Source organism: Macaca nemestrina, chromosome 1 (genome assembly GCF_043159975.1).
Source record: "Macaca nemestrina isolate mMacNem1 chromosome 1, mMacNem.hap1, whole genome shotgun sequence".
Classification (NCBI taxonomy): domain Eukaryota; kingdom Metazoa; phylum Chordata; class Mammalia; order Primates; family Cercopithecidae; genus Macaca; species Macaca nemestrina.
This window is the reverse complement of record NC_092125.1, coordinates 188,007,270-188,023,160: the sequence shown is the minus strand read 5'-3', so window position 1 is coordinate 188,023,160 and position 15,891 is coordinate 188,007,270. Positions and strand designations below refer to the sequence as shown.

Below are 15,891 nucleotides of genomic sequence, written 5' to 3'. Positions count from 1 at the left end.
TTAAAAAGACAGGTCTGGGTTCCCTATAGACCCTGGAACAATGAACAGTCTCTTTGAGTGGCACTCATAGAAAGTCTTTCAGTAAGTTTTTTTCTTTTTTTTGAGATGGGGTTTTGCTCTGTCGCCCAGGCTGGAGTGCAGTGGCATAATCTCTTCTCACTGCAACCTCTGCCTCCCAGGTTCAAGCAGTTCTCCTGCCTCGGTCTCCCGAGTAGCTGAGATTACAGGCAGCCACCACCACGCCCAGCTAATTTTTGTATTTTTAGTAGAGATGGGGTTTCACCATATTGGCCAGGCTGGTCTTGAACTCCTGACCTTGTGATCTGCCTGCCTCGACCTCCCAAAGTGCTGGGATTACACGCCCAGCCTCAGTAGGTTTTTAAAAGTCATTTTGACATTCTTTATAGCCATGGGTCCTGGAAATAACTATAAACAAAAATGAAATGTTAAGTATGGACGCATTCCCGTAGGATGGGTCTGAATTCTGGAAGTATTTTATGTTAAATGCTGTCCATTTACTTGCTCTTCTTTTTCTCTTTGTTAGAAAACTATGTGCAAGCCGTGGAGGAGTTCCAGTCCTGCCTAAACCTGCAGGAACAGTACCTAGAAGCCCACGACCGTCTCCTTGCAGAGACCCACTACCAGCTGGGCTTGGCTTATGGGTACAACTCTCAGTATGATGAGGCAGTGGCACAGTTCAGCAAATCTATTGAAGTTATTGAGAAGAGAATGGGTGAGTGAAGACCAGCTGCTTCATGGTGATGTTGGATCCAGCAGTTAAGGGAAAATAACAGTTCTTTTTTGCGCCATTACTAATCATTTTATTCTTTTTAGCTGTACTAAATGAGCATGTGAAGGAGGCTGAAGGATTGTCTGCTGAATACAAGAAAGAAATTGAGGAACTAAAGGAACTGCTACCCGAGATTAGAGAGAAGATAGAAGATGCAAAGGAGTCTCAGCATAGTGGGAATGTAGCTGAACTGGCTCTGAAAGCTACTCTGGTTGGTTCTGTTAACATTTTGATAATAGCATGTTTGGTACCATTTATGTTAATGTTTCATTTGCCAGGAACTTTTCATCATGACTTGGTTTCCAGGGAGTTGGTGGGCTCATCTAATTATTCCTATCGTATAATGCATTGGTTAAGAGGAAATACCCTGGAGCCCCAGACTATCTGGGTTTTAATTCCATACTTAAAATGGCCATGGGCATTTCTCTCCCTCAGTTGACCCATTTGTAAGTTGGGGATAATACAGGTTGAGATTCTTACCTGAATGCTTGAGACCAGAAGTGTTTTGCATTTCAGATGCTTTTGGATTTTGGAATATTTGCATCATACTCAACAGTTGGATACCCTTAATCCAGAATCTGAAATGCTCCAGAGAGCATTTCCTTTGAGTGTCAGTCAGATTAAGGAATGGGCTGCCCAACCTGTAGTACATATGTGTAAAATACTTCTGACAGTACTGGAAAAATAGACATTTCTTAACAAATGTAAGTTGCTATTTCCATTTCTAAGAACTCATTTGCATAAATTAGTGAGGCATTGAGAGGCATTGACCACAAATTGCCTGGTTCTGTTTTTGGCTGTGTTAGAATGTCCCAGAGCTTTTTACCCTGCAGGTAGGATATGGAAGATTATCAGATACACTCTGCGACTATGCTCTGGGTGGCTGCTAGACAGGGATAGATGGGCCAGGGGTAGAAGATCTTAATACTATATGGAGGCCACTAGCATTTCAGGTCTTAGTTGTTTGGATGGTGATGGGTACCTGTTACAAAGCTGCGGGTGGCCTGGGTTCTATCCTGAAACCAATTTGGGTTTGCCATTTCTTGCAGGTGGAGAGCTCTACTTCAGGTTTCACTCCTAGTGGAGGAGGCTCTTCAGTCTCCATGGTGGGTATTCAGGTGGTTTTTTTGGTCACTTATATTAAGTCTCAGTGTTGGCTTGGTGTGGTGGCTCATGCCTGTAATCCCAGCACTTTGGGAGGCCGAGGCAGGATTGCTTGAGGTTTGGAATTCAACACTAGCCTGGGCAACATAGTGAGACCTTGTCTCAAAAAGACTAAAAAATCATATAAGCCTCTGGGCGTGGTGGCTCAAGCCTGGAATCCCAGCACTTTGGGAGGCCGAGACGGGCGGATCACGAGGTCAGGAGATCGAGACCATCCTGACTAACACGGTGAAACCCCGTCTCTACCAAAAATAACACAAAAAACTAGCTGGGCGAGGTGGCGGGTGCCTGTAGTCCCGGCTACTCGGGAGGCTGAGGCAGGAGAATGGTTGAACCCGGGAGGTGGAGCTTGCAGTGAGCTGAGATCTGGCCACTGCACTCCAGCCCGGGCGACAGAGCGAGACTCCGTCTCAAAAAAAAAAAAAATCATATAAGCCTCAGCATTGATCTCATATAGCTTGTACAATTGCTAATAAAGGCTTATTTTGCCAGATTGCCGGTAGAAAGCCAACAGATGGTGCTTCCTCATCAAACTGTGTGACTGATATTTCCCACCTTGTCAGAAAGAAGGTAAGTCTCCATGTGGTGTTTCTTTCCTACCTTTTCCTCAGATTCCATTTTTAATACCTTTCCTATAAACCTCTCCCTATATAGTTGGTGCATATAAGACACTCATTTTCCAAAGGGGGTAAGGATTTGTGAGTGGAGACAGTTTTTGTTGTTTGTTTTGAGACGGAGTCTTGCTCGGTAGCCCAGTCTGGAGTGCAGTGGCATGATCTTGGCTCACTGCAAACTCTGCCTCCCAGGTTCAAGCGATTCTTCTGCCCCAGCCTCCAGAGTAGCTGGGATTACAGGCACGTGCCACCATGCCTGGGTAATTTCATATTTTTAGTAGAGACGGAGTTTCACCATATTGGTCAGGCTGTTTTCAAACTTCTGACCTCGTGATCTGCCCGCCTCGGCCTCCCAAAATGCTCCCAGCTGTGGAGACAGTTTTTATTTGCACACCTCTTTTTGCAAACACTCCTGACCTTCTAAAGCCCATAGAATTACCATGAAAGCTGCAGAGGAGGATTGGATTAGCAGCTGGCAGGTTTTCTTTGACAGTAGTCATTCAGCGGCAGGTTTTCTTTGACAGTAGTCATTCAGCAGCAGGCCTGTTTGTACTTAATTCCTGAGTCTGCCTTTTGCCTACAGTACTGGTGGCTCTTTTATTTTGGTGGATAGGGGAACTCATTTTTTTTGAGATGGAGTCTCGCTCTGTCACCCAGGCTGGAGTGCAGTGGCCTGGTCTCGGCTCACTGCAACCTCTGCCTCCTGGGTTCAAGCGATTGTCCTGTCTCAGCCTCCCAAATAGCTGGGATTACAGGTGTGTGCCACCACACCTGGCTAATTTTTGTATTTTTAGTAGAGACAGGGTTTCACCATACTGGCCAGGCTGGTCTTGAACTGCTGACCTCGTGATCTGCTCGCCTTGGCCTCCCAAAGTGCTGGGATTACAAGCGTGAGCCACTGCCCTCGGCCAGGGAACTCTGAATTCCTGTTGTGTTTCCTGACTCAAACACAGGAATTCAAACCCGTACAGTGATTACCATTCACATCTCACCCCAACCCTGTCTCCTTGTGCTTCCGGTAGAGGGGCCTGAAGTGGTATGGTGGGACAGATTAATTTATTCTGAGAGTACAATTTGGCATCTGCCCATGGCTAGGGAGAGAGACCCTCAGAGCTATGAATCCTGGTGTTCAGGATCTTTGCACCACAAGGGTTAAGGAAATGTTTTGCAGTTGTGTTTTTAAAAACATTAAGCACATTTGTGAAGCCTTCACAATTATATCTTTAGAGGAAACCAGAGGAAGAGAGTCCCCGGAAAGATGATGCAAAGAAAGCCAAACCAGAGCCGGAGGTGAACGGAGGCAGTGGGGATGCTGTCCCCAGTGGAAATGAAGTTTCGGAAAACATGGAGGAGGAGGTGGGCAGTTAAGCAGGGCTTAGCTTCTTGCCTCATTCGTTGTTCTCAGGACCTGGGGAAATCAGTCCTCCCAAGTGCATGCTCCCCACCTTGAGCCTGTTAACAACTGTTGAGTGCATTCCTCACAGGAAACGGTACTTGTGCAGGAAAACAGTTTGGTTATGGGAGTGTAGGATGACTCACTGACAAAAGGAACCTGTATATCATAGGTCCCTCAATGAACATAGGAGAAGGCACTTGATTGGCAAAACCATTAGGTCACTTCCTTCCATGTAATATGATTATTGGCTCTGTCAACCCCATTATCACAGAGCATTCAAGAAATACTGCCCTCTTAATATAGGGAGCAAAGCAGAGTTTGGGTGACTTGTATATGCTTCCTCTCACTGAGGCCTCAGTTACGTAAGACAGAACGGCTTAAATTAGGCTCACTCATGCCCAGGCTCTGTTTGTCTTCCAGGCTGAGAATCGGGCTGAAAGCCGGGCGGCAGTGGAGGCGACAGTGGAGGCTGGAGCTACAGTTGAAAGCACTGCATGTTAAGAGGCGGCACAGCCCCCCTCCCAAGGGAAAGTGTTTTTGTATATAATGTATTTTTTCACTTTTGGAGGATTCTTTTTGTATAACTTCAATAAAGATTGTAAGCAAAGGTTGAGGCTTTGATGGTTTTTTTTTCTTAATTATTGGCTGAATCTGCCTTGGAACACTCCTGGTTTTACATAGTAGCCAAAGGTTTTGTTCTGGCCTTCTGTACTGATCTGTGTTCCTGATCCTAATTCTTATCTGTCTAACGTGGAGGTGATCAAGTGTGGCTGTAGGCCTTTGTTTTCCAATGGTGCTATATTCTGTTTTCAAATACTTCACTGAATCCAGCTGTCTTGCAAAACCTTTAGTGGTGCTGTCCCTGGATGGGGCTACAAAAACAAGACTTGGTGAAGATCTTGCTCTTCGGTGCTGAAAATGGATTATGGACTTCGGCTGTGAGCCAGGCCTAGAATGGTACTTGTCCTATATCAACCTAGTCTTCAACTGGGGTTATAATCCTGTCCTGGAAAAAGAACTCTGAAGAAAACCCTGGGTCAGGGGAATGATTCCTAAGGAAAACGGTCTGCATCTGAGCTCTGGTTTGAAAGTAGCCAAGGGACTGATGGTGGACACTCCAGATGTGGTTGGAAGCATATGTGGGGAGGCTGGCTGGTTGAGTTTTGTTATTTTCTGTATAGAAAGGTTGAGATATATCAACACTTGGAATTGTTACCCATCAACTGAATTGACTTCTCAAATAAAGATGCTAAAAATCTCCTTGTTTGGAATTATGTTTAAAGATCTTACAGTGGGATCTTAGGCTGTGTATTTTTGAGATGGAATCTCGCTCTTGTCGCCCAGGCTGGAGTGCAATGATGCAATCTCGGCTCACTGTAACCTCTGTCTCCTGGGTTCAAGAGATTCTCTTGCCTCAGGAGGCTCCCAAGTAGCCAGCACTACAGGCGTGTGGCACCACACCTGGCTAAGCTTTGTATTTTTGGTGGACAAGGTTTCACCATGTTGGCCAGGCTGGACTCGAACTCCTGACCTAAAGTGATCTGCCCACTTCGGCCTCCCAAAGTGTTGGGATTACAGGCGTGAGCCACCTCACCTGACTGCCTGGAGCATTTCTGTGTGTGATAGAGGGTTTCAAAGGCAGGAACGAGCCCACCAGTCCAAGGATGCTGGTGGTGAGGGCACTAGTATTAATGTTATACCCGTTGGGCTTTCACTGGTATCTAGAGTTCAGGGCTCACTTGAGACTGAGCTGCCTCTGACCTGACCCTTAGTTTAAGTATCAGGATCTGAATTCCAAACGATGCCTGCCCTGCATCACCACTAAAATTTAGTAGTCGTGACATCCATAGGGCTGCTTTGTTGCACTGGAGGCAGAGGGAGCTATGGCTGACCCCTAAATTCAAGCCTATTTTTCAGACTTAAGTTTTTCTGGGCTGGTCACAATAACTCATGGTTGCAGGATCTCTGGCTTATCCTGGGTGTGGAGTTTCTTCCTGATGATGCCCTTGCAGTGTACCAGGTCCTGAGACTTTTTCCCCCCTTTCTTGGTCAGGACAGTCATGATGTAGTTTAATCCCCAGCACTTGACCTCCTCTGGTTGGCACTGGGGTCTAGGGCTAGGCAGGTATCTAAGCTAGGATCTCACATGTGACCTCTGGGTGGGGGAACAGCCTTGGGCTGGGGATCTATCTTGGAATTGAAGTACATAAGGCCTCAGGAGCTTCCTGTTTGTTGGTACCTTGACAACCTGAAAGGTTTCCTGGCAGAAATACTGAGGAAACAGATTTAAGTTTGGCAATAAAACTGGCTTTACTAAAAAAACCAGTGGAAACTAGTGGGAATTTAAAGTTCCTTTAGTTGGAATTAAAGAATGCCCCCTAGTCACCTTTCGGAGAACTTTGTAAGTGCCAGACAATATCATAAATACCTGACAAACTCATTTAATCCTTAGCCTGTTTTATAAAAACAGAAGAGGTACAGAAAAGTTAAGGACTTATGGGAGGTGGTAAAACTGTGGTTGGAGCTCGTATTCTGTACTCAACTGCTAGTTGCTTCTAGACCCAATGTCAGAACAAGGAGTAGTAAAAGCTGTAGGTCTGGAAGTAGGCCCCAGTCCTGTGCATGTTCAGATGCTCATCCCCACATTCACTTGGGTTCAGAAACTCACTGGGGGCAAGTCAGAACTGTGGTGAGGGCCCAAACCCTCATCTCTATCCTTGACTCCACTGAGGGGCTCTTCTGTACGAGGTGGGGGATCAGCAAAGCCAGATGTGGGGGTGAGGAAGTTGGCTTCCGGTGAAGATGTGCTTGACACCTGTGGAACAGTGAGAAGGCAGGTTTTGAGCAAAAATGTAAAGGTTAAGCACACAGATTGTGGAGTTAGGCTTCCTTAGAGTCTCAACTTACTGTGAACCAAGTTAACCTGGTCCTGCTTTGATTTCCTTATCTGTTACATAGTAGGACTTCATAGAAATGTGAGGATCAAACAGAAAAGCATTGGTAATGACTGGCATACAGTGGTCAATAAAGGCTGGCCACACTGGTATGGGTAGCTGTGGTGTCCCTAGCTACAGCTGGGACCTCACCAGAGGTGGGTACTGGTACTCATGGGCACTTGCTGGATTGATCTCTGCCAGTGTCTGGACAGCTGCATCTCTTGCATTCACCAGCCGCAGAAAGAGCTCAGCCTGATCTGCCTGAGGAGAGATGAAATGGTATTGCACTTGTACCTTGCTGTATGCCCAATCCCCACCCACCACACTCACCTGAGGAATCCCATTCAGCTGCCTGAGGCTAAGGCTGGGGTCCAGAGGAAGGGCCCGAAGTGGGAGGCGCCAGCGGCCGCTTAGCACCCGCTGATCTTGGTCAAATAGCCCAAGTGAGACCCAAGCCTTTGGCTGTGGTGCCCTAGCCCATGCCAGGCCCTGCCAGACCTGCAGCTCACAGACCAAAGATACTGATGGTGAGGGTGGCAGTCTGTAGAATAACCAAAAAGCAGTGTCGGAAGCCAGAGCTGCAGTCCCTTCCTAGGACTTAGCCCTTTAGAGCCAGTGGCCTCTGTATACAGATGAGAAAACTTAGCAGAATGCTGGATAAGCCTTAATTGTGGCAGAGTACCAGAGTCATGATCCCCACCTACTGACCTGGGCACAGGCTGCCTGCTGGCAAGGATAGCACAGTTGCCCATGGGCCCGGGAGCAGGAGGTGGGGGCAGGCAAATGGCTGGGGGCAATGCTGTGGTCCCTCCTGTATCCTGTCCATCGCGTGCCAAGCCAGTCCTTAGTTGCACCCAAATCCAGGAAGCCTCAAGGCCCCGCAGGAAATCATAGAAAATGACCAGGCCAGCCCTGGGGAACACAAGTCTTAGCACAGAAACACCCAACTCCTTTCAACCTCTCTCCTCTCAGGCAGGTTCCTAACCCTATCTGGCCCTAGTGGGCTCCCTTAACCAGCAGTGCTGGCCAAGTCACAGAGAATGTGAAAAGTGGCATGGGCCTCACCCAGGATCGTAGGGTGCAGGGCCCAGCATGTCCGATGTGGGTAGGAAGAAGTGTGGGTCCAGGCCCAGGTTTCTGGTCATTGTTCCAGGAAGCTGTGGCTGTGGGGAAGATAGTTGACTCCTCCAGAAGGCCTTTTAGCTGCCCAAGTTCCCCCAACTGCTCAGAGCAGAGCTGCCCGCAACCTATTCCCCCCTCCACCCAGTGTCTTCACAGCCTTTCCCCCACCCAGGAACCGAACCTCCGTGAAGCCTGGAAGTGGTGGCAGTGGTGGTGCCACTGGCGGTGAGAGGAGTGGGGGATCTCTCCTCCCCTTCGGTTGTAGGGTGGCACCCCACAGGAGTCGCAGATCCCGGGGCCCTAGGAGCAGAAGAAGAGTTAGGGTGCCCCTAAGTTGGACAAAGCAGGTAATTAGCTGAGATACCCACAAATGGGTTGGCGGAGCCCTGAGGATACAGGGACACACACGTGCAGACTAGGGGAGTCATAAACATGGGACTTGTTCCCCATGCACTGGCTGCCCGAGCCAGGCCTGCTGGGGAGAGGTGGGATGGGATAGGGTTGGGGTGCTCACTGACCCAAGGCTGCCTGACTCCGCTGCATTTGCAAGGCCAAGATTTCTGCCTCCAGGCGCCGGTTTTCAGCCTCCACTATTGGAAGCTCCCCTGAGGTGGCACCTGCCCTTCCTGCAATGAACAAGTGTGACCTGTCACCTTTGACCTCTGGTGACTGGCCGGGTCCAGCTGCAAGCAGCTCTCCAGCGCTAAGGCTCTTCAGATAAGGCTGGACTTGTCAGCTCACATCCTATCCACAGCCACAGACCCTCCCTCGAGTTCTTTTCTCCTCCCAAGACTGACCACCGCTGCCGAGAGGCCCTCCTGTTCACCTCTGCGGGTCTGCGACCGCTGCAGCTCCAGTGCAGACGCCTCCACCTGCAACTGCCATATCTGGCCCAGCACACCGGGGTCCCGACCTCCGTCTCGAATGTAGGCCTCCCGCAGGGCCCTAGGGAATGGGGAACAGGAAGGCCATCTTTCCAGAACTGCTCAGCGCTTCGTCCCATGCCCATCTCCAGACCCCGGCCCTCACCCGATTTCGGCAGCCAGAGTTCCCGGGTTGGCCTTTAGCACTGGAGAATAGAGTTTTGCCTTTCGCCCGGAGCTCAGCGGGTTCCTGGGGTGGCAGGCGACACGCAGGGAGACGGTAACGCATCAGGGGTCCGGAGCTCCAGCCAGCCCGCCGGCCCCTCCCACCCCGGAGCCGCATGTTCTGGGGTTCCGCTTCGTCGGGGTCTCACCCTGGCTCCGCCTGCAGCTCCTGAATGCGGGCTCCCAACACCTCTAGAACTCCCCGCGTCCTACCGGCCTCAGTTCGTAGTTCTCCAATCTCCTGCTCCAGGCCGAAGAGGCGGGATATCCCGCCCCGCGTACAGGCCACACCTTGGAGGCGCCGGCTCAGTTCTGAGGGAATGCGGGCCGAGTCAGAACCGGCCGAGTCACAACCGGCGTGAGCAAGGCAGAGGAGGTCCTTGGTCCCCGCCCCCCATCTCCTTCACCCTGGCCGCGTCGCTGCAGGGCCCAGCTCTGCGCTTCCGTCTCCGCCACGCGCCTCGCGCGAGTCCTGAGCAGCGCTCGCAGCCGCTCGCTGGGGCTTCCCACCGCCTCGGACATGGGACTCTGAGGGCGCACCTCGGAACGTGTCCAGGGCCCCGCGAGCACCCTGGGGACCTCTGTTATCCAGGGCCGCATTTCCTGTAGGGATAGCCGCAGTCACTGCACCTGGAGGTAACAGCGATCCGCGATCTCTGTGTGGGCAGAATCTGTCCCAAGTATGATCTACAGGTTTGGGGAAGACGCTCAACGTTTTAAGCCCTGGGGAAAGGTAGGCAGCTGTACCTCCTCTGTTAACCTCTTTAGAGCAGATTTACTGGCCTGCTGGTCTGGGAGGCCCTGGAGATCTTGTGGCACAACCTGGGGACAGGGTGTAGGAGGATGAGGAATTATAAAGGTCCTGCTCCTTTGAATCCCCACCCATGGCCATGGAGGCCCTTACCGCGGCCCCTTGGGGTTCAGTGGCAACTGAGGCCTGTGCTCCAAATGTCTTCTCTTGGGTCGAGTGGCCAATGCAGAAGCGCTGTGTGTGGGCGGCTAACAGAGCCGAGGAGCAGAAAACCATGTCACAGGTCCCACAGGGCAGGAGCGCTGGCTCCCCAGAATGGGAGTCCATGGGATGGGACCTGTTTCCTGAAACAAGTCAAGCAGGGGAAAGGCAGAGGAGGATGAAAGAGACAGAAAGCCAGAGGCCGAGAGGAAAGGCCAGGTCTGTTAGGTCTGCCAGATCTTCAAGTTTGTTTGGTGAGAGCCTTAGCTCCCTGGAGAGCAACCACAAGGCTGGGCAGGTCAGGAGAATGGGTGGGGACACCTTGGCCATTTGGGAGGAGCCACTGGCTTGAAAAAGTGTTACAAAGTCTGAACGTGGGCAAGTCTCTTAACTGTAGCTTGGTTTCCCTATTAATAGAGGAAAAAACAGTTGCCTCCTAGAGTAGCTGGGCCCTTATCACTCCATCATTGGTCATTTAATAGCCTCTAAAAGGCAGGCATCATCTTTTTCATTGCTGTACTCCTAAGTGGATGTAAGTAACAGTTTGTACCATTCTGCAATCCAGAGAACTACATGGTAAAGGAGGCACACTGACCTTTCCAGCATTCTGCCTGGAAACCACATCACACCAGAGATAGCAGTCTTTCCCTAACTCGCATTCCCTGATTCCTTGTTTTTCAGCTGTAGACGGAGATAATCAGCACAGCCCAAGAAGCTGTGGGTGAACACAATGAATCTATCAGATGAGGGAGTCAAGTCCACAAAGAAACCCCTTCTCTCCCAAGATTGGCCAGAAGCCAGAAAGGCCCTGAACTGTTGGTGAAATGCTTCACTCCACTCCCACTCCCAAAATATATGCAGGAGCTCTGAGGTGATCACATATTTCTTAAGAAACCCCCTTTATTCATTTATTTATTTATTTATTTTTGAGACGGAGTCTTGCTCTGTCACCCAGGCTGGAGTGCAGTGCAGTGCTCACTGCAAGCTCCGCCTCCTGGGTTGACGCCATTCTCCTGCTTCAGCCTCCCCAGTAGCTGAGACTACAGGCGTCCGCCACCAAGCCTGGCTCATTTTTTTCTATTTTTTAGTAGAGAGGGGGTTTCACCATGTTAGTCCAGGATGGTCTCCATCTCCTGACCTCGTGATCCACCGCGCCCGGCCAAGAAACCCCTTAACAAGACAGGGACTTAAGACATTTCCCAACACAGTACCTAAAGCCGAGGTATGGCCCACCAGCAGCAAGTGACAAAGTGTTCAAGGTTATGTCATCTCAGTTCAGCTTCATTCCAACTGACACCAACAGCACATTTTTAGAAATATGTTCTCAGAAAACAAGTAAATGGCAAAGCCCAAATCAAAACCTACTTTTCAACAGCTAAGTTTGTCCCGATTTTCAGTGGTTAGACTTTTGACTGTTTGACTTTATAATGGTGCAACAGCGATAGGCATTTGGTAGAAATACTACTACCAATCCCCCCATCCCCCCTCAAGAGACAGGGTCTCACTCTGTCATCCAGGCTGGATTGCAGTGGTGCCATCATGGCTCACTGTAGCCCTGACCTCTCTTGGAATCAAGCAATCCTCCTGCCTTAGCCTCCAAGGAAGCTGGGACTACAAGCGTGTGCTACCAGGTGGACCTGGCTATTTTGTTTCTGTTTTTGAGATAGAGTCTTGCTCTGTTGCCCAGGCTGGAGTGCAATGGTGCGGTACAGGCTCACTGCAACCTCTGCCTCCTGGGTTTAAGCAATTCTCCTGCCCCAGTCTCCTAAGTAGTTGGGATTACAGGCGCCTGCCGCCACGCCTGGCTAATTTTTTTGTATTTTTAGTAGAGATGGGGTTTTGCCATATTGGCCAGGCTGGTCTTGAACTTCTGACCTCAGGCGATCCACCCACTTCAGCCTCCCAAAGTGATGGGATTACAGGCGTGAGCCACCATGCCCTGCCGGACCTGGCTATTTTAATGTTTTTGTTTTTTGTAGACAGGTCACTGTGTTGCCCAGGCTGGTCTTGCACTCCTGGCCTTTTCTTAGATCACTGTCTATTCTCTCCCCTATGGGGCTGGGCACTCCTTGCATCCTCAGAGCCTTGCACAATGCCGGGGACATACAACAGGGGCTTAGAAAGTATTTGTTGAATGGGCCAGCACAGTGGCTCACGCCTGTAATCCCAGCACTGTGGGAAGCCAAGGCGGGCGAATCACGAGGTCAGGAGATCGAGACCATCCTTGCTAACAAGGTGAAACCCCGTCTCTACTAAAAACACAAAAAATTAGCTGGGCGTGGTGGCGGGCATCTGTAGTCCCAGCTACTTGGGAGGCTGAGGCAGGGGAATGGTGGGAACCCGGGAGGCGGAGCTTGCAGTGAGTCGAGATGGCGCCACTGCACTCCAGCCTGGGCAACACAGAGAGATTCCATCTCAAAAATAAAAATAAAAAAGAAAGTATTTGTTGAATGAAAAAACCTGCTTCCTTCACTAGCCATCCGGCTAGCATCGTCCAACTCTCCCCCAACCCCTGCTCCAAGTTCTTACTTAGTAGGAAAACAGAATAGACTTCCCTTAAAATATGTATACTGGTAAATACATGGGCACTAAAAAACAGTTTCAGGAAAAAAAAAAAAAAAAAAAAAAAAAAACTTGGTTTCTGACTTTATTAGTGGTAATTTATTGCACAGGTTTTTCTGCATCAAAAAAGTATCTGCTAAAAAGAGAACAGTTGTGTCTGAATTCACATTTCCCCCCAACTTCTAAAAATATTTCCCCTAAAAAAGAATCCACTCATTTAATTTTAAAGAAAATATACTTCTTACACAAGACAATCCAAACTGATGCAAAATATTTATTCCAAGTTAGTTATTTTATGCAGTAGTTTCCCCCTCGAGACTTGTGATAACCACATCTTTTAAATCTGTAAATAATGTTATCAAAATAATCTTAATCTTTGAAATCTCACAAAAATTTATATTTTACAATCCACCCTGAATATCAAGGCTGCAAGATAACACAACATTTCCTATATCCAAATATTTTACAGCTGTACCCAAAAAGGAAAAAGAAAAAAAACAAAACAAAACAAAAAAAAACAACCAAAAAAACCACGTATGCTTGGTTAAGGGCTAAAGTTACCCGAGCAGCCAAAAATAAAATAAAATATCCAAATTATTAGCATTAATTTAATACAATTATAACTTCAATAGTCACTTTGTCATTGACAATGATTGCTTGAGCACAGGGGTGAGTGCCCTAAGGGCTGGTAGTAGAAGCTGTTGTTGCAGACCGGTGTCTCCTCTTCCCTGCACTGCCAGCTCCTACCTGTGCATCACCCCATATATACTGGGTGTGTGTGTGTGTGTGTGTTTAAAAAATCTGTCCCACCACACAAACTTCTCTCTATTAAGCAGATAACAGGGAAGAACAACAACAAAAGCGAAACAAGCCAATTGCTCTCTCTTTGGGATACGATTATTTCCCTTGTGAATGAAGTATTCAACAACGTTAAGAAAAGGAAAAGAACGATTTCTTTTGTATACTCCCTAAACACACAGAGTTTACTGGGTCAAGATTTAACTGTGAGCATTTATATGCCTACTTCCAGGCATCGTCATCTGATGTTTCACTGCTACTGGTTTCGGTGTCTGAGTCCTCAAACTCTGCTCTGCAAGTGCTTCTCCAAGGGGAGAACAGGCTGGAACTGCGGCTCTGCAAGAAACCATTCTTTCCAAAGCCATTTCTTCTCAGCTATGGTTAGCATGGGAGAGAAAGAAAAAAGAAAAAAATTGTCCATGACTGCACTGACTCATGAGCCCTGGGAAAGGCCAGGCCTCAATTCAATTCTAGGTGGAATGTGGGATAGGGGGTGCTTCTAAGAGACCCTCTGAGATCTCTTATAGCAGTGTTTTTCAAATTTTAATGTACGAGTCATCTATGCATCTTTCAAAAATGCAGATTCAGATTCAGTATGTCTGGGATGGAGCTTGAAAGTCCTTTTTCTTTTTCTTTTTTTTTTTTTTTGGAGACGGAGTCTCGCTCTGTCGCCCGGGCTGGAGTGCAATGGCACGATCTTGGCTCACTGCATCCTCTGCCTCCCGGGTTCAAGTGATTCTTTTGCCTCAGCCTCCCAAGTAGCTGGGATTACAGGCGTGCGCCACCAAGCCTGGTTAATTTTTGTATTTTTAGTAGAGATGAGGTTTCACCATACTGGCCAGGCTGGTCTCGAGCTCCTGACCTTGTGATCCGCCTGCCTCAGCCTCCTAATGTGCTGAGATTACAGGCGAGAGCCACTGCGCCCAGCCATAAGTCCTTATTTCTAACAGAGTTCAGAGTGGCAAGGTCTCATACCAGCTTGTGCCATGCCCGTTTTAAGAACTTGGCCAGCCGGGCGCGGTGACTCAAGCCTGTAATCCCAGCACTTTGGGAGGCCGAGACGGGCGGATCACAAGGTCAGGAGATCGAGACCATCCTGGCTAATCCGGTGAAACCCCGTCTCTACTAAAAAATATAAAAACTAGCCGGGCGAGGTGGCGGGCGCCTGTAGTCCCAGCTACTCGGGAGGCTGAGGCAGGAGAATGACGTAAACCCGGGAGGCGGAGCTTGCAGTGAGCTGAGATCCGGCCACTGCACTCCAGCCTGGGCGACAGAGTGAGACTCCGTCTCAAAAAAAAAAAAAAAAAAAAAAAAAAAAAAAGAACTTGGCCAATTGTACTTTGTGCTGTAAATATATGCCCCCAGAAGTTCAAGGATTTTTATAGAAACCCCATTTGTCTTGTTCACCCTAGGATCTAGCAGTGTTTTATTCAGAGAAAGAATCCAAGCAACTGCTGGATAAACTGACACAAGCTATTTAGCTTCTTAGCTCTGGCCAGAGGACCAGGAAACTACAGTGCAGAACAGGAAGCAGAGGAAGGTGAACCTGCTTCCTTAAAGACCAAGAGCTCAGACCATAACTCTGGAACACAGCCTTGTGGTTCTGATAAGGAGTTAGAGCTGTGAGGATGAAAGAGTATACTATTTTCTGGAATCTGCTAATAACTGACACTTGGTTTTTGTATCCAATACTGGGGATCCTTATTTCCCAGGCAGATTTAGGAGCCCCGCTACATTTCTACTAAGGTAATTTTCCCACCCCTCCCAGATCTTTCTCTCACATTAAACTGGGGCTCCCTCAGGGCAAGGACTGTCTGGACTCCTTATTCTCCTGGTTACTAACTGGTCTCTAGGAAGAAGGTTTACAACATACCTGCTCTGTCTTCATGTGGAACTCTTTGAGCTCATCCTCTGTGAGGGGAAGGCAATTCTCATCGTTTTCAGGATATTCTTGCCATCCCATTGCTTTCAATAACCTGGTGGATGCAGAAGGACAGGTAAAGAGAATATGACATCATTAAGCCTAAGTGAACAGCCCATCTCTTTTCACAGAAAACTTTTCTACCCAGGGACAACGGATGTTAAAGGAATTCTGTTTTCCTCCCTGTGGGACAAGCTTTAATTGTGGCTACTTGGGTGCCTGTAAATAAATGGAGGCTCTTCACAGTTGAGAGAGGAAGAGCTACAGAAGAGACAGTAGAAGCAAAACCTTTACACTGCCTTGGGGCAGTGTAAAGAAGAAAGAGAGCACTTGCAAAATCTGGCTTTTTTTGGTGGCGGGAAGGAGCCTCACTCTGTCACCCAGGCTAGAGTGCAGGGTGCAATCTCAGCTCATTGCAACCTCCACCTCCCGGGTTCGAGCCATTCTCCTGTCCCAGCCTCCCTAGTAGCTGGGATTACAGGCACACACTACAATGCCCAGCTAATTTTTGTATTTTTAGTAGAGACAGGGTTTCGCCATGTTGGCCA

General features: G+C 48.6%; 3 protein-coding genes across 14 annotated transcripts in view; 1 reads left to right on the top strand and 2 right to left on the bottom strand.

Annotated features, from left to right (window-relative positions):
- The window catches only part of NAS (nuclear autoantigenic sperm protein), a 38,752-nt gene extending 34,180 nt beyond the window's left edge, over nt 1–4,572 (top strand). For 5 of the 6 annotated variants that reach the window (XM_011764007.3, XM_011764011.3, XM_011764010.3 and 2 more), the window contains 6 exons: nt 545–733; nt 835–1,001; nt 1,840–1,896; nt 2,447–2,524; nt 3,796–3,924; nt 4,385–4,572. In XM_011764007.3, the coding sequence (XP_011762309.1) occupies nt 545–733; nt 835–1,001; nt 1,840–1,896; nt 2,447–2,524; nt 3,796–3,924; nt 4,385–4,465 (701 nt within the window). In that variant the 3' untranslated portion in view covers nt 4,466–4,572. The remainder of the gene's footprint in view (nt 1–544; nt 734–834; nt 1,002–1,839; nt 1,897–2,446; nt 2,525–3,795; nt 3,925–4,384) is intronic. The other variant, XM_011764009.3, reaches the window with a different exon arrangement.
- Nucleotides 4,573–6,389: 1,817 nt separating this feature from the next.
- On the bottom strand, nt 6,390–12,624 carry LOC105494946 (coiled-coil domain containing 17). 4 transcript variants are annotated; one of them, XM_011764014.2, is made up of 13 exons: nt 10,015–12,624; nt 9,858–9,932; nt 9,518–9,713; nt 9,260–9,422; nt 9,052–9,135; nt 8,849–8,967; nt 8,541–8,648; nt 8,204–8,322; nt 7,966–8,063; nt 7,609–7,812; nt 7,231–7,441; nt 7,051–7,161; nt 6,390–6,779 (listed from the first exon to the last, which is right to left on the bottom strand). In XM_011764014.2, the coding sequence occupies exons 1-13, from the start codon at nt 10,186–10,188 to the stop codon at nt 6,621–6,623; spliced, it is 1,821 nt and encodes a 606-aa protein (XP_011762316.2). In that variant the 5' UTR covers nt 10,189–12,624; the 3' UTR covers nt 6,390–6,620. The 4 variants fall into 4 exon arrangements, 3 of the variants coding, with proteins under 3 accessions (XP_011762316.2, XP_011762314.2, XP_011762317.2); XM_011764012.2 differs by having other exon boundaries at nt 7,051–7,441; XR_003021119.2 differs by having other exon boundaries at nt 6,641–6,779; nt 6,872–7,441.
- Nucleotides 12,625–12,880: 256 nt separating this feature from the next.
- Nucleotides 12,881–15,891, bottom strand: part of LOC105494948 (GC-rich promoter binding protein 1 like 1) — a 63,349-nt gene continuing 60,338 nt past the window's right edge. For all 4 annotated transcript variants that reach the window (XM_071093947.1, XM_071093944.1, XM_071093949.1 and 1 more), the window contains 2 exons: nt 15,296–15,398; nt 12,881–13,797 (listed from right to left, as the gene is read on the bottom strand). In XM_071093947.1, coding sequence (XP_070950048.1) covers nt 13,645–13,797; nt 15,296–15,398 — 256 coding nt within the window. In that variant the 3' untranslated portion in view covers nt 12,881–13,644. The remainder of the gene's footprint in view (nt 13,798–15,295; nt 15,399–15,891) is intronic.